Source organism: Pollicipes pollicipes, unplaced genomic scaffold (genome assembly GCF_011947565.3).
Source record: "Pollicipes pollicipes isolate AB1234 unplaced genomic scaffold, Ppol_2.1 Scaffold_3447;HRSCAF=4054_pilon_pilon_pilon, whole genome shotgun sequence".
NCBI classification, from domain to species: domain Eukaryota; kingdom Metazoa; phylum Arthropoda; class Thecostraca; order Pollicipedomorpha; family Pollicipedidae; genus Pollicipes; species Pollicipes pollicipes.
The window spans coordinates 31,762,683-31,784,189 of NW_023596297.1; the positions used below are offsets into that span (position 1 = coordinate 31,762,683).

The 21,507-nt window shown below is 54.9% G+C and overlaps 1 protein-coding gene and 1 long non-coding RNA gene across 2 annotated transcripts; one reads left to right on the plus strand and one right to left on the minus strand.

The window, feature by feature from the left end:
- The first annotated feature begins 2,209 nt into the window (after positions 1-2,209).
- LOC119092717 (uncharacterized) lies at positions 2,210-6,355 on the plus strand. Its single transcript, XM_037215694.1, has 3 exons — positions 2,210-2,242; positions 4,710-5,351; positions 5,718-6,355. The coding sequence occupies exons 2-3, from the start codon at positions 4,710-4,712 to the stop codon at positions 5,952-5,954; spliced, it is 879 nt and encodes a 292-aa protein (XP_037071589.1). The 5' UTR covers positions 2,210-2,242; the 3' UTR covers positions 5,955-6,355.
- A 2,999-nt stretch (positions 6,356-9,354) lies between these two features.
- On the minus strand, positions 9,355-18,812 carry LOC119092101 (uncharacterized). The gene is made up of 3 exons (XR_005093501.1): positions 18,687-18,812; positions 15,575-15,671; positions 9,355-9,428 (listed from the first exon to the last, which is right to left on the minus strand). It is a non-coding gene; the product is annotated as an uncharacterized LOC119092101 (long non-coding RNA).
- Positions 18,813-21,507: the final 2,695 nt, after the last annotated feature.

A 21,507-nucleotide genomic window follows, 5' to 3' on the forward strand; every position in this document is an offset into this window, starting at 1 on the left:
TCGTTTTCATCCAAAGTGCAAGAAAGTCTCGCTCTCTCCTCCCATCCCCTCTCTCTCTCCTCTCTCTCTTCTCTCTCTCTCTCTCTCTCTCCTCTCCTCTCTCTCTCTCTTCCCTCTCTCTCTCCTCTCTTCTCTCTCTCTCTCCTCTCTCTCTCCTTCTCTCTCTCTCTCTCTCTCTCTCTCTCTCCTCTCTCTCTCTCTCTCTCTCTCTCTCTCTCTCTCTCTCCTCCTGCGTGACAGCTGATTCGCACAGTGGTAAGAAATTTAAGTTTCCTGTTTCGTTCATATGGATCATTGCAATTATGACGAGCGTCGCCGACATCTATCATTTCCTCCAACGTGCTTAACTGTTGCTCTGCTTTTTTAGTGGACCAACTGGGCCATGTCTGACTATCTGAAGAAGCAAAGCAACAGTCCAACATATTTAACTGAACCATCCTGAGAATTTGCATGTGAAAATTGTCGATTCGCTTGTCAGCACATACACACGATCCGTGGTTTTTAGTTAATGTGCGGTCTATGTCACTCATTACTGGAATGCCCTTCTGCCAGCATATATAAGTGAAAGGATGTCTTTCCACGCGAAGAATTGGTAGCTAGATACAGTACCTTTTGTAATCCGCGCATATAAAATGGTACGTGCATTATGCGAATGAAATTTAGAAAATAGTTTTCAGACAGACATGCTCGAACTAGTACACGTAAACAGGGCGTTTTCTGCGGTATCCATTCCGAGTGTCTCCCCCCACCCCCTCCCGCAAATTCCCCCCTCTGCCTTCTTATCTGAGCCGCCATGCACACGGATGGAGACCGGCCACTGCCGCCCAACCCACTCAGCGGGAGCCCTGGTCCGATTATTGCGACCAGACCCCCGGAGGGTTAGAAAATAGCGCAAACCCTGCTTACCTGCTTGCCTTGTCTGCTTGCTGCTAGTGTTGACTCAACATACATTGGGTCTAATTCACTAACACCACGGTGTGTCACCAAATGCTGATCTATTCTGGTTGCCAAAGACTGAAATTGACTTAAAAAGCGTCTGATACCGGCATGCTCATGGTCAGCGGAGTGTGTTTGGGCCTGACTTCAGTGCAGTCAGCACTGACTTGTTTTCATTTCTGCATACGCTGCACGCATCAACCTGACATCGGTGCCGACGTTTGCTCCCCTTCCACGATAACCCACACGGTCCGAAGCGAAGCATCTCCGCCCAGCCTGGCCCTCAGCGTGCTCGATCCTCGGCGCGAGCGAGTTCCACAGCACGGCAAAGGTATTGGAAGTAGCCCACAAACGCTACCTTACGAGGCCAGAAGTATATAGAGAACTAACGCTCAGCTAATGACAAAGGATGGAGACTGTGAGGAGTTGCCATTTTCCTTGTGATGTGCTTGCCGACTTGGAAATAGTTGCAGATTCAGCGCCCCTGTCAAGCATTACAAAAAAAACTTATAACGTAGTGCTATGATTGAGAAATGTGAAAAGCGATATCCATTATGCAGATATCTATGGCAGCAAAAATAGTACATCGCCTTTGCCACATAAGTAGGGTAACAGATGCACAGGGGCCTGGGCGACGTGTTGCCGTATAGGCACGCTCTGAATATACTGCAATTTGACTCCGCCTCACACCGGCTCACGTCTTGCGAAGGAGGCGGGTACGGCGCGATTTCAGGAATCGCAGTTTCGATGTCAGAGGTTGCAAAGCATAACCGGATTCGGTGTCACCAACTTAGCAATCACAGTTGGTTCAGATGCATGTTAAGTACACATCTAGTGACTTGCATAACTTCAATCTATCAATGTTGAAGTGGCAATGCTCGTCTTGCTGAACACATTATATCGTTCATAAGCCCTTCACAGTCAGTAAAGGGGTTGTGTCATTAAAGTCAATTATCACTGCTCGTACATCGCGTTTGTTTGCCTCTACGTCTCCAGCAATGGGCTCGTCAATGGTCATAACACGCGGCCGTCAGCGAGCACGTGCAGGCCTGAGTCCCCGGTGGCTGCCCGCCCCACTCCCGTGGCCAGAGCTGACCGAGACGACCGTTGACCAGCGGTGACCGGCGATGACCGGCGGTGACCGGCAGTGACCGCCCGACGTACGACCGGCCGTTGTCGCCCTGGATCGGCGGGGAAAGGGCACGGACGCGAGCCCCGCGGCGCCACCAGCGTGGCCGTATATAACCGGCGTCCGCCGCTGCCCAGGCATCAGTGGTGATCGGTACTCTGAGCTGACTCGACCAAGGTGAGCGCAGCCGAGGCCAGCGGGCGACGCAGTCGGCATCGGCCGCTCGGCGCCGACGCCGACCCGCAGGCCGACGGCGGCGGCGGCGCTGACAAGGGCCCTGCAGAGGGCCGCTCGGACGGACTGCCGGACTGGGGCGCGCAGGGGGCGTTGTGACAAACAACTGTTGGATGCTGGCTTCATGTCATACGCCTAATTTTTTGTATCTGGCTTACAAGCTTAAAAAAATTAAACTTTTGTGCTGCATTTTTCCTTATGCTTTTACTGCCTTCACCGTTTATCTACATATTCTTGGCTGTCATTACGTCATTTCTAGCAGCAGTTTCGTAGGTTGTTCAGTGCATTAGCGAAGAGCATTAGTGACATGGATAGACAGTAGTGTTAGCCTTATTCCTGGGAAAATTCAGGAGAATGGAGATATAGTTAGGTTGATGTTCGAGAAAAGCATGTGGCCGAAACATCAGCCTAGCCAGACGTCCATTCTTCTGATTTTTCCGAGGAATAACGCTAATACTACTGTCGCATCAAAGTTTCTGCTGAGCGACCTGGGCGAAGATAAATGGTGTACATGCCACTTTGCTAAATGCTGGCTTCTGATGAAGCTAAAGGCTCAAGTCATTTCAAACACAAACCCAGCGGTGTTGAGTTAGTGGTTGGGAACAAATAATTCGTAACGTGTCATAGTTAGCCTGCATTGTTCAGGGCGCAGATATGGGTAAGTGTTAAGTGTGGATCGGCTAGAGGTATCAGGTTTATGCGATAGACACAGGCAGAATATTTGTGTTAGGGCGGGAGCTCATAGACAGTTTTGATTTTTACTTTCCAGCCAATGTCCGTAGGGGCAATGTTTAAGTTAAAGAAAGCTGATGGGTTCAGCCCCTTCTGACCGTCTATTTTCCGCGCCCCTGGATGCAGTCTTTCACTCTCAATCTTTCCGTTCTCTCTTCTCACTGTCACTTCTCGTTAGATGACGCAGCACATTTTCATCAAACAGATCGACTTCATCTAATCTGAGTATCGTGAACATCAGGCACCGTTGCGCTTGCCGCCCAAATTTCTCAAAATTACACGGTCCCACTGCGCACAAACGAAATCGCGCCGCGCCATCGCCCCTTTGTCGATGCGCCACGGAAGGTCCAGCCGCGCCGGCCTCGCCGCAGGCCAGGTGACGGCCCGGTCTTTCCCTCTCGTTGAGCGCGCCGCTGCCCGCCTCTCGTCCATCCCGGGGCAATCAGCGGCATCTTTGCCGTCCGCCCGCGACGCGTAAGACGGTGACCCGTCGCTGTCAGTGCGGCCTTCGCCGCCACGCGGGGCGGCAGTCGGCGGCGAGCCGACCGGAGGTCGTGATGTCCCGGTAGTACACCGGGGTTTATTTCCCGCAGCTGACCCATTTCACGCTACGTCGTGAGCTTTCCGTTCGCTTCCGCTGTCTCCACCAGCCACCTCCCTCCTCCACACCCGATCGCGATCAGCTCGTCCTCACGCGGAGCGCGCGACGGCTCGCGGTCGGGCCCTGGCCGCCCTCGCCCGGCGCGCGGCCCGCGGCGAGCGCCCGGCTGGCGGCGCCCTGCCGCCCGTCATCGCCGGTCGGCCGCCGGTCGCGTCGACCCCTGTGGCCATTGTTCCGGCCTACGCCCGGCTCCGATGCGCCAGTCAGCCACGCCTCGCCCGGAGAGAAAGTCGGGCGGCCAACTGCACAGCGCCGGTTGCATCACGAAATGGCGCTCAGCGGCTTTATCACAACACTCCGGGTGAAATGTATCCACCTGCTATGTTAGAGAAATTCTTGGCGGAAGTTCTCGGAGAGAGGTTGCATAATATGACTCGCCGTGACTTGCCGCGAACGGGCGTGTGCTCCCGCTGCCCCTTGACCTTTCTCAGATCAATACGTCGACGAAACGGTCTGACAATATTGATTTAAAGGATGTCAGAGCAACTCGTTTTTTGGCTGAAATAGGATTCACTTTTTTTGTCATAACGTTGTTTTGAAAACTGATTGAAAGACCGCAATTTCACTGCTATCGTTATTCACTATGCTATGGTTTGTTCAAAATCACGTCATCTGTTTGTCGTTTCGTACATACGAAATGATCCTTCTCGTCTGGCACCGCTATTCCAACATAGCTAGGTTGCACAATTTTCATGCCTTCTGCACATTCGAGCAAATCACAGTCTGCATGCATCGTAAACTACGCGGGCACACATTTTCCGTCATTACGCATAAATGCGTCTGTACAGCATTGCTCCCACGGGGCATTTTTCTCCGCGCACTGCTGACCGCCGAATGTAAATTCCGCCGGCCTTCCCAGCCCTTCAGCAGTCCTTTCACTGACGTCACTGTCCGAAGCCTTACCGTGTCTGCTTTTCCGCAGGTGCTACATCACATTGCTCCCGTGTGTTTAACGCATCCAGTGTTCTTCAATTGACACACTGTTCCTGGGTGTCTGACTTGTCCGCTGCTCCTCAGATGCTGCGACACATTGCTCTGGTGTGCCTGGTGGTGGCGGCCACCGCCAAGGAGGTGGAGAAGCGCCAGGTGGGCTACGGCGCGCCCAGCGGGCCGGCGCCATCCACCGGCTACGACGGCGGTTTCGCACCGTCCGGTCCGGCTCCGTCCGGGCCGTCCGGCTACAGCGGTCCGTCCGGCCCGTCCGGTGGCGGCGTGGATGCTTCCTTCGGAGCCGGCTTCGGCGGCGGCTTCGGCGGCGGCTTCGGCGGCGGCCTGAGCGGCGGCGGCAAGTGCCGTGACCAGACCAAGTACATCCTGACCTGGACCAAGGCGGTGATCCCGGTGACCGTGTACGACACGCGCACCGAGTACCTGCCGACCACGCTCTACAAGTACGTGACGGAGACCGACTACTACCCGCACACGGTGGTGCAGCTCGAGACGACGACGCGCGGCGGCGGGTCCGAGTACCAGGAGGAGACCAAGATCGCGTATCGCACCAACACGGTGGTCATCCCGCGCGTGGACACCATCACTTCGACGCTCATCTTCACTGAGGACGAGCACGTGACGGTGACGGAGACGGACCACCTGACGCAGACCCAGGCGCAGCAGTACCCCGTCGCCGTCACTGTAACCAGCGTGCAGCGCGTGCCGCAGGTGGGTCACAGGGGTCACCGCACAGATCGCTGATCCCGCAGAGGCAGCGTAGATCACTCAGAGGTAACACGCGGCATTCGGAGTTAAAGGAGATCACTCAGGGGGTCAGGAGTCCAGGCGTTTTGTCTGGAACTGACGTTCGGAATAAGGATTCTCGTATGCTGCGGTGTTCGGCTGCTAAAGGGCCCATCTGGAGTGATAGCTGTAGCTGGGGTTCATGCTCGAAATTTGCTCCACGGTACACGAGTTGGGCTTCGATTGCGGTCCTGCTGAGTGTCACTAGCACATGTTGATGATCGACGCGCGCTGAAAAGCTCCGAGTGCCCGCTCAAAACGTTCATGTTCTAACGCTCCGCCTGGTTGCAGATCCAGACCTCCGTAGCCACCGAGTACCAGACGCAGTACCAGACCCAGTACGCCACCAACCAGTACAACGTGGTGCAGACCAAGACGCAGAACGTGCCCCAGCTGCAGTACATCACCAACACGATCACGCAGAAGCAGTACCAGACGGTGGCGGTGACCCGCACCCAGAAGCGCTACCAGACGGTGACCAAGTGCGAGCAGCAGGGGTACCCGGAGCCGCCACGCAGCCAGTACTAGGCCACCGGAGCAGTGGAGTCCACCCAGCCATCGACAGACGAGTCAGCTCACTTAGACTAAGTCATTAGGTTAAGGAGCGCGAATTCCCATGCTGTGATACTGTGCTGTTGTTGACCGGAGCGCGGGGTCGAAATCGTCCGCTGGTCGGACCAGTCGTCCCGTGACCTCCACGTGCGTGTTGCTTATTTGTAGCGGGGGTCATGTATTCATATGCTGTTTGTGACGGTCCAGTGTGATACGCTCAGGCGTCGTTCATGAAACGATATCTGGGTTCCGTGTTGTCTAATTCGACGATAAAGATCAGCTGATTGCCCGCTCAAATAGGTATCACGTGCGTTTAATTTTTATGTCATATTTACTCCTGTACAAAGTAATTTTGTAATAAAAGCAAAAAAGCCACACACCAAAGTTTGCCAGCTACCGATTACCCGTGTGAAGCACGCACGTGGAACGTTGCATCATGCAACTAGCAAGCCTCAGCGCGTGACTAAAAGCGTTAGTCAGCAACTCCCGTCGGCCGCAGAGAGCAGTTTAGCGGCACCAGGTCGGCAGCGCCGCCCTAGCCTTTCAGTGCGGCAGCGGCGAGTTGCGCTCCTCCGAGCCGGCCCAGTGCCGCTGCTCACGCGCCATTTGCCCGCCAGCGGCCATTTCGGCTGACGGTGAAGTCATCGGTTTTCAATTAACGGCGGGCCAAAGTGACCCCACTCGTGTTTATGGACGCGGCAGCGTAATTTGACGAGCGCTTTAGAGCGCGGATGGACCCGCGCGGGGGTGCATGCTCGGCGCCTTGCAGAGGAGAGAAGGCTTCCGGCCTTGTGTAAGCGTGATGCTTGTCTGGGAAACTCACACGGGCCTGGATAAAGTGTGGCTGCGCGGTTATTTCTAATTGTGGTCGGTTTGGGATGTCATGAACCGAAAGTTACATGACTTGCAACGCGGTAAACAGCGTACTCTGGGGCTAGAGACGAAGGAGTGGCCTTTTGTTGGGTGTCCTGCTCGCACTAAGTGGACCCGATTGAGAGGCATGGACCCAATATCAATTTGTCTTATTTGTTGTAAGTTATGCAACGCCTCATTGATATCGAACCCCGTGTTTCACTACACAATTGCTGCTGGAGAGCTCGTCAAAGCAAGGCCGCTGTAAAGACGCTAACCTTAAGTCATAGACCTCAGCTGGTTTTTTATTAGAAGCTTTCGACCATTAGTGATCATCAAGGGCTATGAGATTAGGGAGTGGGTGATGGTGGGGCAGGACCAGACGCACCTGGGAGTCCTCCGACGAAAGTGAGGAAAGGAATGCGAATGTTGGTATCCCGATGCAGTAGGGAGTTAGCTGGTACCTATGATACCTATTCAGCAAGGCTGCCTACAAGTCATGAGCTCATTTCTGGCAGAATTAAACCGACATAATTGTTTCACCGCAAATAATGAGAGTAATTATAGTAGTAATCAGCCCACAGCACAGCAGGAGGGAAGGGCTACGACAACTGATACAAAAGGCTTTAATATCGGAAATACTGACAGTTAAGCCATGGAGCGCACTCCGTCTGGGTCCCAGTGATGGCGTCCGATCGAAGCGGCGAGTACGTACATGATGCAGGTTATTGTCTAACTCCTTCACTCAGACCCTGCTCCCATATTTCAGGACGATTGTCACTCTCGTTTGTTGTTAACTGAGGGAAAATGAGCAGTCTGAGTTGAGGTCTCTATCAAACAAAATTGACATTTATTGGTGGTGATCTTTCGCTGTTAACTGACGGAACATAAGGAGTCTGAGTTGAGGTCTCTATCAAACAAAATTGACATTTATTGGTGGTGATCTTGCCTTCTAAATCATTAGCGGTACAATTATAAGTGAGCTGCCCGCGTTAGCACATCCCATTACCTGCAGTGTATTGGGCTCAAGTGCCTATTCTAAGCGTGTTGGTAGATATAACACATAGGTTTAGTTACCGGTGTGACGAGGACGACTTTTCACCCCAGGCAACTCAAAGGCACATTTTGCGTGGATGTAGCTGGTCAGGATATATATATATATATATATATATATATATATATATATATATGTATATATTGTGCTCCACTCTGTCCAGTCTCCACACCAATCGTTACTCGCGATGCTGTACTGATACACCACTATGATCGTCGTAACTCCTCAAAAGTCTAAAAATAGCTTAAAATAGAAGATGTTTTGCATTACATTACGGTCGCCGCTTCGCAGGCCGGTAGCATAAATGGCCTGGCCATATGCCAGATACTCTCGCCCGTCTAAAATGCTCGCCCACGCCAGCCGAAGTTAGGGTCCCCCGTCGTGATGCAATACGTAATAAGCGTAACTATCCGTGTGCCCGCTGCTAATCTGCTAAGACGCCAAGTTTGCAGGTGGTGATGTAATTAGAAAGACGTGATAACCTCACCCGAGCTGTTTTGTTCCACTCCGTCGCCGTGGTGCACGTCCGGTCGTGGTCCGTCAAGCCCACATGAGGACAGAATATTTTCACGAAGAAATGGGTTGGACTCTGACTCGGCGCTGTCCTATCTATATTGGGACCAAAGCCACAGCCACTCCGAAGCCACGAGCGTCACACCGGTCTCTGAGTAAGTAGCGTTATATTTCCACTTGGTAACCGAATAAGCGCAGTATGAACATCTCACGTGCGCCGGTGTTCACTCGGAGACAAGCTCTAGTGTCCGCCCACACTCGGAAACCTGTCCAATCATCACGAGATTGCGCTGCCCGCAGTCATCTGTCACACATTAACACATCCAATAAGGGACGAGTTTGCGTCCCTTGAAGCCTCGAGTTCTCACGGTGCAAAACCAGAGCACTACAACACTTCTAGACAATGCATCACACGTCGGTGCTGAAGCCTGACTAGTCAACCGACGCTCCCGCGCGCCGAAGCGGAACATCTGTCGCGACGCCAGCTGTCTTCATCCCTGTCCGTCCCGCCTGGACTCGCGGCATGAGCCTGGATCAGACGGCAGTCCCGAAGCCCTGGAGGCTCGGAGCCATCGGAAGCTGGTGCTGAGGTCCTGACCCACCCCGACTCGTATCCGCTGCTGCCTGTTGATCTCGCCGACGCTGGCGTTGACGTCCTGGTTAGCGGCTGGCCACATCAGACATCCATCCTGAAGTCGCCGCTCACCAGATGTGCCCCCAGGCGCCGGTGTCGAGTCCTGGACCATCCGATGCGCCCACGGACGTCGAGGCGTGCACCCCGGCTGTCTGCTGGCGGCCACCAGCAGCGGCCTCACACGTTGATGCTGAAGTCCTGGCCCTTGATGCGGTGCGCTAGGGCGCGCAGCTCCAGCTCGCCGTCGCCGGCCGGCCGCGGCTGCAGCAGCTCCTGCTGCAGCTGCAGCTGGTGCAGCAGGCGGGCGTCGGCGGCGGCGGGCGGCCGACCGCGGCCGACGGCGGCCGTGCCGTACTCGGGTGACGGCGGCATCAGCACGGGCGTGCGAGCGCGGCGCCTGCGGACCACACACGACCGTCAATCACCGGCTCCGCGGGCGGCGGCGGACATCGGCGGGGACATGGCGGCGGACCGTGGCTGTCGCGGTGCTGACCGCAGCTGGCGTGCGCGTCGGAACTGAGGTGGAGAGGGAGGCGCAGGCCGCGCAGAGATGCACGTGGACCGACCACGGCTGTCACTGTGAACGGGCTCGGGCCGGCAGGTTGGTGGCCTAGAGTGGACACGTGACCGACCACGGCCGTTACTTCACTCCTGTACCGATATGGGGGTGATCTGGAGGGCTTCCATACAGCGCAGTGACGGATGATGAGAAGCAGTCGCGGCTGTCGGCGCCCGGCTCGGGGGACGGGGTCACTGGAGAGAGGACAACAGATCCGGGTCTGACTGTTGTGAAGGGTGGTCAGGGCGGGGCCATCGTGAGGATGGCGGCTGACGCGGAGCCGCTCTTCACTATCGTAATGCTCACTGGTTTACCTCATCTGTTGTGAGTCACCGCGCGTGTACTATATCTATTTCCATCACAACGCCAAAATCACCCGCCGCGCGCGAGCCTTACAGTCCTGACCCACGAAGTTCAGATCCATTGTTGGTACTGTCACTGCACAGCAAAGATACAATCCAAGATGGAAGATGTGCAAATGCTCGATCACACAGCCTGGAGCAGGGTACTTCTCAAGCGACTACACTGGGTTGGCCCGTTTCATCACCACGTCATCGTCAGGCATCGGGAGAGCTTTAGTGCAGGCTGCGTTTAGGCCAAAATGACGCTTAAATTGGCCATAACTCAGCTTCAGCCGGCGTGCGTAGTAGCTCTCCGCGAGTGTCACAATAGCTGGAGTCGACCGTCAAAAGCGCGCGCGCGCCACGCCAATTGAGCCATCGCCCGCGGCGGCGTGACCTCTGACCCTGGGCGGGTCCAACAGGGTCCAATCAGCCGCATCGAGACGGAGCGCGGCCGCGGGCGGGAGAGCGTCTCGGAGGGCTCCGTGACGTCACGAACAGGTTGGCACCGACACGACGACACGTCCCGAGGGCGACGGGCCAGGAGCGAAAGGTGCTGACGTAATTAGAGGAGAAGGGCTGGAGATTTGCACGCACGGGGATCGTTTCAGTATGTGACGGCGAATAGCAGGCGAGATGTCTTACGGGAAGATCGCCGGATAGCGAGTGAAAATGAAACTCCGAGGGGAATGTTGACCTGGTGTATCGAGTACGTACACAACTTTTTGCGGTGAGTTAATATTGAGGTGTCGTAATTTCCCTGCAGTTAAAGTACTGCACTAAACTATCTATTAAAAAGCCAGACGCCATGGGAAAAGCAGCATAAAATGTCGAGAAAATGGCAGCGGATAATGCGTAACGTAATTTATCATTCCGCTCACAGAACGGCGTGACTCCATAATACTGTGTCGTAACCGATGCATCACGCTGGCTGGCCCACACAATCACACATCAGAAAAACAAAGCGGAAGTGGCCATGTGCGGTGCAGTCAGCTGGTGGAAACGCGAACACCTCTCAGCTGATGATGTCTATCACGCTTAAAACAACCACGCTTTCAGGGTGTTTTTCACTCACAATTAATCAATCAGTATGGAAACAGAGCAGTTATCTGATTTCAAACTGCCATCGCGCCCAGGACGGAAAGGCAAGTTTTGACTATTGCTGTCAGGTGAAGGGTTTCGGTTCCATGACATTGAACCATGCATCGATCTTACACAAACGGAAATGCTGCGCACGAAACAACCATCATCTGCGCACGAAACAACCATCATCAATGACTGTTACCTTAGTAATTGTCCCACAATCAACCACTGTAATGAGGATAACACAATTTCAGGGAGCTCTTTTGACGTCAAGCCAGGTCGCGTGACAGGTGCGAGTCCGAGAAAATGAAAAAGTGGACAAAAACGAGACCATCAAATTTAGTAACAGGTCCCCCAGGGAACTCATCTGAGCGGCATGGGTGGGCGTTGCAAGTGGAATTAAGTGGCTCAAAACACGCCGTTCGCCCCGCTTCAGTGAACATAACTACAGAACACCGCTGTACCCCGGAGCATGGGCTATTAAATTCACCATCGGGCTGTTTGCACATCTAACAAATTGCAGCATCAACCCAACAATCCATTGGGTGCCACTCAGGCGGCTAGCTCTACTATAATCAAATTAATTGCCCCCGCAGGGCCGATTTCGTGCGTTTCGCGGCGGCGTTTGTGGCCAGCTTCTGGAACAAGACAAACGCAAAAACCGAAGGTGCAAAAACATCAGCTGTCTACATAGGAAAAGTGGGGTATCGTATTAAAAACGGGTGAGCTTGAGTGCAAGTCAAAACACAAGAGCAAGCCGTTTCGATCACGACGAGTCTGACCAGTCGAGTTGCTGTCGGCAGATAACCGTTCTCAGTTCGCAGCCTCGTTACCAGCGGACACCATCCCGCCCCCAGCCTTCCCCCCCCCCCCCCCCGCCCTGCTGCTCGAGGTGCGCCGATCTGTCGTCATGTCGCAGCAGGAGTGGGGGTTGTGTGGGGCGGCGGCGGCCGAGTTGGCGGGACGGTCGGGTCACACACGCGACAGCAGCGTTTACTGCCGGAATTCCCAGCCATCGGTCCGGCGGCGGCCGCCGAGCCGCGACCGCCCGTTGGGCAACGGCGTCGGGCCCGGCGTGACGGGACGCCGCAGCTCCGACGGCCGATCACACCCCGTCCACCGGCGGCGCCGGCGAGCCGTGAGCGCGGGCGAGAGAGGGAGCGCGGTCGCCCGGCAGTGGAGCGGCGTCACCTGCCGGTGCCCCGCAGAGAGCCAATCCCGTCTGTCACGCACGGCCACCTGCCGAAGGCCCACGCGGCGGCGGCGTACTCCCACGCACCGCCCCGCTGGCTGAGCCGACACGGTGGCGTCGGCGCGCCGCTCTGTCAGGCGGCGGCGCCCCGCGCTCGGACGTGGTGCCGGCGCCCCGCCTCAGACCCACTCGTGCTCGGACGTGGTGCCGGCGCCCCACCTCAGACCCGCTCGTGTTCGGATGTGGCGCCGGCGCCCCGCCTCAGACCTGCCCGTGCTCGGACGTGGCGCCGGCGCCCCGTCTCAGACCCGCTCGTGCTCGGACGTGGTGCCGGCACCTCGCCTCAGACCCGCTCGTGCTCGGACGGGGTGCCGGCGCCCCGTCCCAAACCCGCTCGTGCTCGGATGTGGTGCCAGCGCCCCGTCTCACTTCCGCTCGTGTTCGGATGTGGTGCCGGCGCCCCGCCTCAGACCCGCTCGTGCTCGGACGTGGCGCCGGCGCCCCGTCTCAAACTCGCTCGTGCTCGGACGTGGTGCCGGCGCCCCGTCTCAGACCCGCTCGTGCTCCGACGTGGTGCCGGCGCCCCGTCTCAGCCCCGCTCGTGTTCGGACGTGGCGCCGGCGCCCCGTCTCAGGCCCGTTCGTGCTCGGACGTGGCGCCGGCGCCCCGTCTCAGACCCGCTCGTGCTCGGCCGGCGCGGCGGCACACCGCTGCGGGCGGAGGTCACCCGCCGTAACGGTCGTGTGGGGCGCGTCACGGAGGCCACGCACGGGCCATGCGAGACGCGGGCGCCGGCCGTCCCGCAGCGCCTGACTGACCGCACTGCCGGACTGATTGGACTGCCGGACTGCCGTCCGTCTCGGACCGTCCGTCCCGGACTGGACGGCCGGAAGATCGCCGCCCAGCGAGAGGCCGGGAGTGGAGATCAGTGGACCGAGGCGCCACCACCGCCGCCGCGCTGCTCGCGCCTCGTAACCGACACCGCCCCGGACTTGTCGGCCAGAGCTGGCCGGGCGCTCCAGATGAATATCGTGAGCGGCCCATGACGGCCCAGTGAGGAAACGGCTAGGTGATAAACGGCAGTCATCGGGTGCTGGTATAGCGCGCAGTAAATCTGGCGGCTTGAACACCAGGTGTTGCTTCATTTGTAGCGAAAGAGAGGCAGACATAGGGCTCGATATGGCGTCCATGGCACACGCTACAAGCCGGTGTTATAGATGCTCAGCCATAACGCATGTGACAGTCTCTTGATGAAGATATCCTGCATGACCGGACGTTCTTGCGACTGCAGCGCAATCGATGGAGTTGCATTACATGAGATGCTGAGCCATCCAGTTCATTGCGTATGCATTTGATGCGCAACCTGATGCGCAACCATGGGAGTATAGGTGCATTGCTGATGGCTCCTGGGAGACTATGGATAGATTCTGATGATTCCAGGAGCGTCCATCGACGCAGACGTTGAAATGCATCGATTACAATAAAGTGGAAAATCATGGGTCACTAGCGTGTTACACAATTTCTTCAAAGCTTACCGAAAACATGGCGTCTTTATACCCGTGGAAATGTGACGACCGGTCAGTGAACAGATAAAGGTCATAACGAACACGATAAGTGGGATACCACGCCATGCAACTTGCGTAGTACGTGTACGTGCGACATTGCTATCGTGGGCGAACAGAACTTGGGGTCCGCATTTCAAATTACGTTAATGGGTCCCGTCGTCAGATTGTCCGATCCCAGATCGGACAATCGGACAGATCGGGGAGATCGGAAACAGAGCAGCATGCATGCTGTATTGAGAAGACAGGAGGGCATGGCAAAGAAGCAACGCCACTATCAATTCCTCTTGGTATGAAGGAGTAACAACGCCACTGTCCGGTCCTCGCGGTCAGACAGGCGCACCCGCTGCGTTCTCCCGTCCGGGGCGACGGGATGGCGTTGCACATCACTGGCCACGTGGACAGTTTCAGCAGCAGGTTGTGAGCCCACGCGGCCTTGCACATCGCTGTGCATATTGCTGGCGGTCGCGCGGAGCGATAGTACGCGTGCCAAACCGGAACCTCGGCAGCTCTCCGTGGCCGGCCCGCGCCGCGCCACCGGTCACGTTTCATTCCTTTATTAATATTCACAACTTTTTGATTGGATCGATTTCTGGGACCAGCGCTGAGACGAGCAGCGCTTGTATGCGATTTAGCCCTACCATCCGATTGCGAAATTCCAGAGCAACGGCAACGGCATTGTGTGGCGAAAGTGTAACGTGCCGCGGTGCTCGGCACGGTCCGCTCCACTGACCCCCCCCCCCCCCCTCTCCTCCCACGGGTGGGTTGGGAGGTAGGCGTTCTAACCGACTGAGCCACGGAGGCGGACATCCGACTTCTTGTTAACGGCGAGCGCCAACGCTTTAACACCGCAAAGCCCTTTAGCACAGCGTGACTGCTGCTCAGTTATCCCACGCGCCCGGCACGGTTTCAAAGGCAGGGTGGAACGCCGGTGTCCGGGCTGGCAAGCAGTAGATGTGACGTGGCGGACAGTGGAACATCCTGGACACGCCGCCCACCAGACCGGGACACTGGCATCGACCACACCAGAGACCGACAGCTCAGCCCTGAACGGCGGCACCGCGTCTTCAACCACCACGCGCACGTGCTGGCGAAGCTCGCTGGTGGCGGCCCGCTTGCGTCCACTGGCCAGCGCTCTGGCGATGTGGGGCGCGTGGTGAATGCAGCAACTGCGCATCTGGCGCCGAGCCAGCGCGGGCGGCACGGCGTCCCCACACTGGAGCGACATCGGATACGGAAGCGAGCTGGGCAATGTGGGGAGTGGGTGGAGGCCACGATTACAATTGCCAAGGGTTACGACTTGGTACACCGCGAGGAACGGCCCTCCCTGCGCATGCAAACTTTGGGTTCTAGGGGTTCGAAGGAGATTCGGCAGACACCTCGAGGAACCAAGGTTCGGGTGTGAACGGACTGCATTTCAGAACGCCACCGCCACGTCCACGATGACGTCAGCACGATACCTCCTAATTCACTGGGGCGACCTGGACCCCGACTCCGTGTTCGAGTGGTCCTGATGCCCTGGTTCGGCTGGGCGGACCACGATGTCGCCACCGCGGCTATCACCGGGGTCACGCAATCGGTGCCGGCCGGCCTAATGACCTGGACCAGATACGGTCGGCTGTGCTATACTGACCAGTCACCTCAGCGGCGGCAAACGAGGCTACTTACCTCTGACAGCAGTTACCTCATCTCACCATTGACGGAGCCGTCGCATCGCAACGGCACATGACTATTCTCAAAAGAAATGTTTTCATCACTGTCAGTGATGGGTGTCATCAGCGCCCGAATGTTAGTCTGCGTACTGACCTCTTCCGTTTGGTGCGTTTGACGGAGAATGACCTTGACCTGACGTCAGGAGACACCTGGCAGGAGGAGCTGGAAGACTCGGCGCACCGTGACATATCTGGCGGATAGAAACGAGTCACACCCACCTGAAAATGCATTACGATGCACCTGGCGTACTGAAAAGAGACTGATGATTCCGTGAGATCGACTCAAAAGTGAAACGGGAAGAATGGCGTGCAATGCGAAATTAAATGCACTTTTGCGGGCGAGTGAATGACACAATCCACGTGTTATGCGATCTATTGTGCGTTTTCGGGCTTGCTCAGACTGTATGATATTCTGCTAAAGAAGTTGATTTTAAAGAAATCAGTACATATGGTTTATTTGGTCTGATACGACTGTTTGGATCCAGCTCATGCTGACTTGCTGCAAGTTTCCATATGCGTCCAATGTGTTTTGCTACGCGTCACCACGTTCTTTTAGGGATCAGGGATTTGATCAGGGATTTATGATGCATGCTTGTTCATGTCCGTCCATTTAATGTGAAATTTCACAAATTTGGGCAATGTTTCCTCAGCAGTTCTTATACGTATTATTGCGAGACAATCGCCGATAGTTTTGGATGCGATAAGTCACGATCATCGAAAGAATGCACTCACGCCAGCGATAGGTTCCGACCAAAACGCATTGCGGCATTGTGACCCACGCATTCAAATCTTGTCCCACAGAAACTTACACACTGCACTTGAATATTGTGGCGCGTACCGCGACATGGCATCCTCTTCTCATAAGAAACGGTTACGACCAAGCACCATGTTAGAACACCTGACGTCTGACAAGAAAAAGGATGAGATTGGAACGCGGGGACGATCTGTGAGTACAGAGGCCCGTCACACACCTCGGCAGGAATGAAACTCTTCAGCTTTGCGTTGGCGACCGCCAGCACCGCAAATAATAGCCGCACATAATACTGACTTTGGCGGTCGCCGACGCAAGACATACTGCTGTGACAATGCGGCAAACTGGTAGCCGAGAAGTACATTCGTGCATGTTTAGGGTGCCCTTTACTTTGTGGATACATTGCGCCCCGGAGGCCTAAAATGACGCTGCTCTGCCGTCAGTTTGTTATAATATATCGATACATTTACATGCCTGCTTGTTTCACTTATCAGGCAGTCGCTCAGGTTGTGTCACCTTTGTGAAATAGATAACAAGTGAAGCCAGGTTAAGATGACAATTGGCAGAGTTATATTTGTAAGCTGTGACATTGTCTATTCACTATGCGGTTTCGTAATGGAACCTTTAAAGCAGCTTCAAAAGCAACTTGTGTCTAACCAATATCTACAAATTGTTCAGGGGTTCTGCAAACTTTCCCAGACTGAAGCCCTACAGATGCCATCGCAAATCAGGACTCAGGCATTCCCTGACACGTGGGAGATTCTCCACAGACACCACAGTATTACATGGACGTGGCGAAGGGGATCTGGACCCCCCCCCCCCCCCCCCACCCCCTTCCCTGGGCCAAAAGGCTTACAGTAGATCCTGGGCACAAGAAATCTGTCTACGTTTGCAGTTGTTCGGGGAACATTTTCCTTCTCCCGAGGGGACTTCCTGACCACATGCCTGGATTGATGTTCCGCAAACTGACCAGCATCACATCTGCGTAAAACTGACATTTTAATAACCGCGGCAATTTAAACGACCATCAACTTACCAGCAGGTAGGAACAATACTCAGCTCCATCAGAGCAAAAAGAAAGTATCATGGGTATCACACAGTTCCCCTGCAATATCGCTTCAATGCCCTCTATCTTAGCCACGGAGGTTGCGGTGTCTGCAACGGATGTCAGAGACTCTGTCGGAATTCCGAAAGCAGCCAATCTAAGCATTAGCAGCGGCAAAATCCAGCTATCTTCTGGAAAAGCCTCTCGAGCTTTGCCGTGCGAGTATCGTAAGCATAGAATCGTGCATTGTTTTATAAGTTACGGGTAATTAGCTATGGTGCAGCGTTGTCCAGACGACTTTGTGCTTGTTAGTGCAGGAAGACATAATGAGTTAAATGCCTGTGGTCCATTTACAAATAGAACGTCTTGTATATATGGAAAGGGTGTGGTTTGCTCCCTTTTAGGTTAAAATTCGAACGTAAAATTTCGTAACTGTTGGTATAATACAGAGCTCATGTGTGATCTTTCAGCCGATCCTTAACTAAGGAATCAATTTGTTCGAGGTGTTCCACAACTTCTCCTGACTTGCCACACCATTTCGAAACACGGAAAAGGCCATATGCCCAAAAACAACTGTACTCGGTACACAACCCGTCCTGTTCGTGATCACTTTAATAAAAATCATCATATTTCAAACCCAGTGGACAATAACGCTGTAAGGAATGGGCTAATCGCTTTTTGACACAATTACTAGGCACTGTAATGTGTACCCACATACATGAGCGTTTGGACGCTTTCACGACAAGTCATTAACTTAATAATACCTTATAGCGATCGGTGGTAGTTAAAAGGCACTCAGATTTACTTGGTGATGCTGCAACAGATGCCGCACTGCGGTATTTCTACAACCGTCAGTCCGGGCATCTTTTACTGCCTTGCGAGAATAAAAACAGACGCATAGCAGCCAGTCGTATAGCATCTGCGCTCACCCCCAAGCCGGCGAGCCAGTTAATAACCTCACAGTCATAATGTCGTAAACCGAGCAATCCCCGACAAAAACTGGACCATTGTGGTGGCGCATGCCCGACCGGCCGGGTGCTCTCAACCCTGTCTCATTAACTCCGTGACTTTCACGTGGTGAATCGGAACAGGGCGTCCGTCGCTACCTGGACGATTTCGTCGGCCGTTCGAAAGGCCATCCCGTTCAGAGTGCGCACATCTAGCCGGGCGCAGCGCACTTTCAGACATGGCGAAACCTCTGCTGCCAGCAGGCATGCAGCGAGCCGCGGGCACCGGCCGGCGCACAGACGCGGCGGAATGCGGGCAAAACGAGCAAACAAATGGCGATCGTTCCAAGCGGCTTGAGAAGCGCGGGCCGCATTCATGTCAGTTGTGGAGCAGCGGCCGGGGACGGGGCGACATGGCCGGCCGGCTTCTTGCGGAGCTCACTCGCACGGCGTCGGCGGTTACCTCTGTGGAAGGAGCGCTGGCCGCGGTGCAGGGACGAGGACCGCACCAGTCCCGGGTCGCTGGCCGAGTCGGATTCGACCTCGGGCGAGTCGTACTCGTCACTGGCCGGCAAACTGCGGCCCCGCTGAAACTGGGACAGACACAGCTTGAGTGTCACACAGAGTGTCAGCAAGCAACACAGCTGGCTTCAGCCATGAAACTCATGATGTACTTCGAGTAACTTGACGCTCGTGTTGGTGGTCCGCTCGGAATTTTGTTGTCCCATTTTCTCGTAAACGAGAAACCGGGAGATGCTCTGTAAACCTACAAATCTCAGGCGTTGATGTAAGGTAGTAGATAGTAAGGTAGATGTAAGATGAAAAAAATGTGGGTCGAATCGAATTTGAGGTTAACATTTTGCACCATACCGTAAGCGTCACATCAAAGTTAACAAAACGCTAGAGAAGCCCCAAACTCATGAAAATTTCCACACGGGAAGTCGGACTACCTCCGTATATTAGTGCTTTGCATTCCAATTATAATGCGTGTGATCTATGAACTCACGACATCGTCCTGAATAGCGAGTTTGAGGGCCATGTGTACGAAAATATTGCCCGAAAAAGCAAAAAAAAAAACTTTTTTCAAACATACCAGTCTGTCACAGGTCTGAACGCATTTTCTACTCGGCCGCTAGATGGTACTTGCATGGCTTAAGCTGTTACGAACACGCATACAATCATATCAGGATGATCAAGTCACGACCATGGCTACTTCAGCGATGGCCCAGACTAAAAAAATGTCACAAATTCACGACAATCCCGACGAAACGACTATTCTATCAACAGGAGAGTTTGATTACGTTTCTTAGGCACCTCGTACCTCATTCATGATAATATAACGGCGTAGGGCCTGAATATTGACGTGCCTGGCGCCCGGCCTAGCTGAATATTGACTCTTACGTTCTTATGCAAATCAAAGGCCAGATATAAGTGAAAGAGCAGTACAACGCAACGTGTTCCACCTCCAAACAACTTTCTGAAAAGACGCGCTCGAGGTCATCCACGTCGGATACCATCGACAAGCTTGGAAGAGTCCTGTCGTCGATCTCTGAGAACCCGAGCGCTCCGCTGAGACCTCCCATGAGTCTCTTGGCGTGACGCTCGGTATGTGACCCGCCTGCCAGCCGCGCGTCAGAAAAAGGCCGTCGTTGCTTCACACGGCTCTATCAATACGCGTCGGCGGCGGTCGGCTCCACGGCCGATTGCGCCTGTCCATCGCAGACGTGCCGCGGCGGGCGGCACGGGCGCCCACCGGCCTGTATTGCCCGCTCCTGACCCGACCTGGAGCGGGCGGTCTGAACCAGGGCACGCGCGCCGTCGGCCCGTATTGGCCGCTCGTGACCTGACCGAGCGGGCGGTCCGGATCAGGGCACGCGCGCCCGTCCCCCCGTATTGGCCGCTCGTGACCTGACTGGAGCGGGCGGTCCAAATCAGGACACAGCGCGCCCGCCGTCTGTACTAACCGCTCCTGACCTGACCTGGAACGGGCGGTCCGAATCAGGGCACGGGCGCCGTCGGTAGCTCGTGTGTAGGCAGTCGCCCTCCGGACCGCACCGGGCTGGGTCTATCTGGGCTTAATGCGTCGCTCAGGCGCGTCAGGCGCGAGCGGGGTGGTCAGGTAAATTGTGATGTTACTTATGAGGGCGGGCTGGGGTCGCCCAGGAACACTGACAGCCGGATGGCAGGAGTGACGGCTCTGCGCTGTGGTTAGGGCGCGGCCTCCAGATGTGGTTGGACACGGCCTCTACAAGCGATGCGGAGAATAAGTGGGCATATAAGTTGATGAGGTGGAGCTGCATGGTTTCATTCGCATGGTTTCATTCCTAGGCGTTCGTGCAGCACGAAGTTATGTGTTTACCTGAAGTCGGCCTGGGAGGCCATGTCGGACGGAAAAGACGGATGTTATTTACACTGATTATTCGGTGCTTTCAGGGCGTTAACCATAAGTTCCCAAGGCACAAGCTAAGACACTCATACCATCTGAGGTACCGTGCACATCAGTGGTGTGTCTTGTGTCTGTCCGGCAGGCGCCAGAGAGTTATCGCCAAAACGGAAAAAAATTCCGATTGGAAACTGGGGGCTCCGACGTGCCGCAAGATCACCCTTGACCCCCTCCTTTTCATTGTTGATTAACGATTTAGTGCGCCATTGCATCTGGCTCTATTTTATGCTCTGACGTTAAAATTACCCGCAAAAGTACGTCCCCGTCTGATGGCCTGCTGCTGTAGATTGATCTCGATCAATGGTGGCGTGATCGATCAGATGGGGGCTGAGCCTCACCCTGTAAACTGTAAAACATCCACGACGACCCTCAGATATGCCCCGTCCATACGAGTATTTAATCAATAGAAATGGGTTTTGAACATGTGTGTAAACTTCGAGACCCTGGGGCAACGCAGGATACCAAAATAACCTTCGTGTCACATGTCTCTGACACGTTCAGTAAAGGCAACGAACACTTGGTTTCCTTACTCTAACCTTCCAAGTCGGTACTAGCACGTCAAAATAACAACCGAAGCGCAGTGATGGCAGAGTATTTGCAAAACGTGAGATCAGTTTTACAATATTGTAGCGTGGTCCGGATGGGCGCGGCTAATTCCCATACATTGTGAGTACGATCGAGTGCAGCACAAGGCTATAATTTGGCTTATCACACATTCTCCGGGCAAACGCTCTTTTTCTTCCAACATCCTTTTGATTTATTTCAAAATCCCATCCCTAGCACCATGAAGCATGCAGTACGATTTGCTCTTTTGAAAAGCATCTTTAAGAACTGGACTATC

Excerpts from the sequence above, each read along its gene's own strand:
- LOC119092717 (XM_037215694.1), top strand. The coding sequence starts at position 4,710 with ATGCTGCGACACATTGCTCTGGTGTGCCTGGTGGTGGCGGCCACCGCC. Across the intron at positions 5,352-5,717 it reads GCGTGCAGCGCGTGCCGCAG|ATCCAGACCTCCGTAGCCAC; the intron begins GTGGGTCACAGG and ends GCCTGGTTGCAG.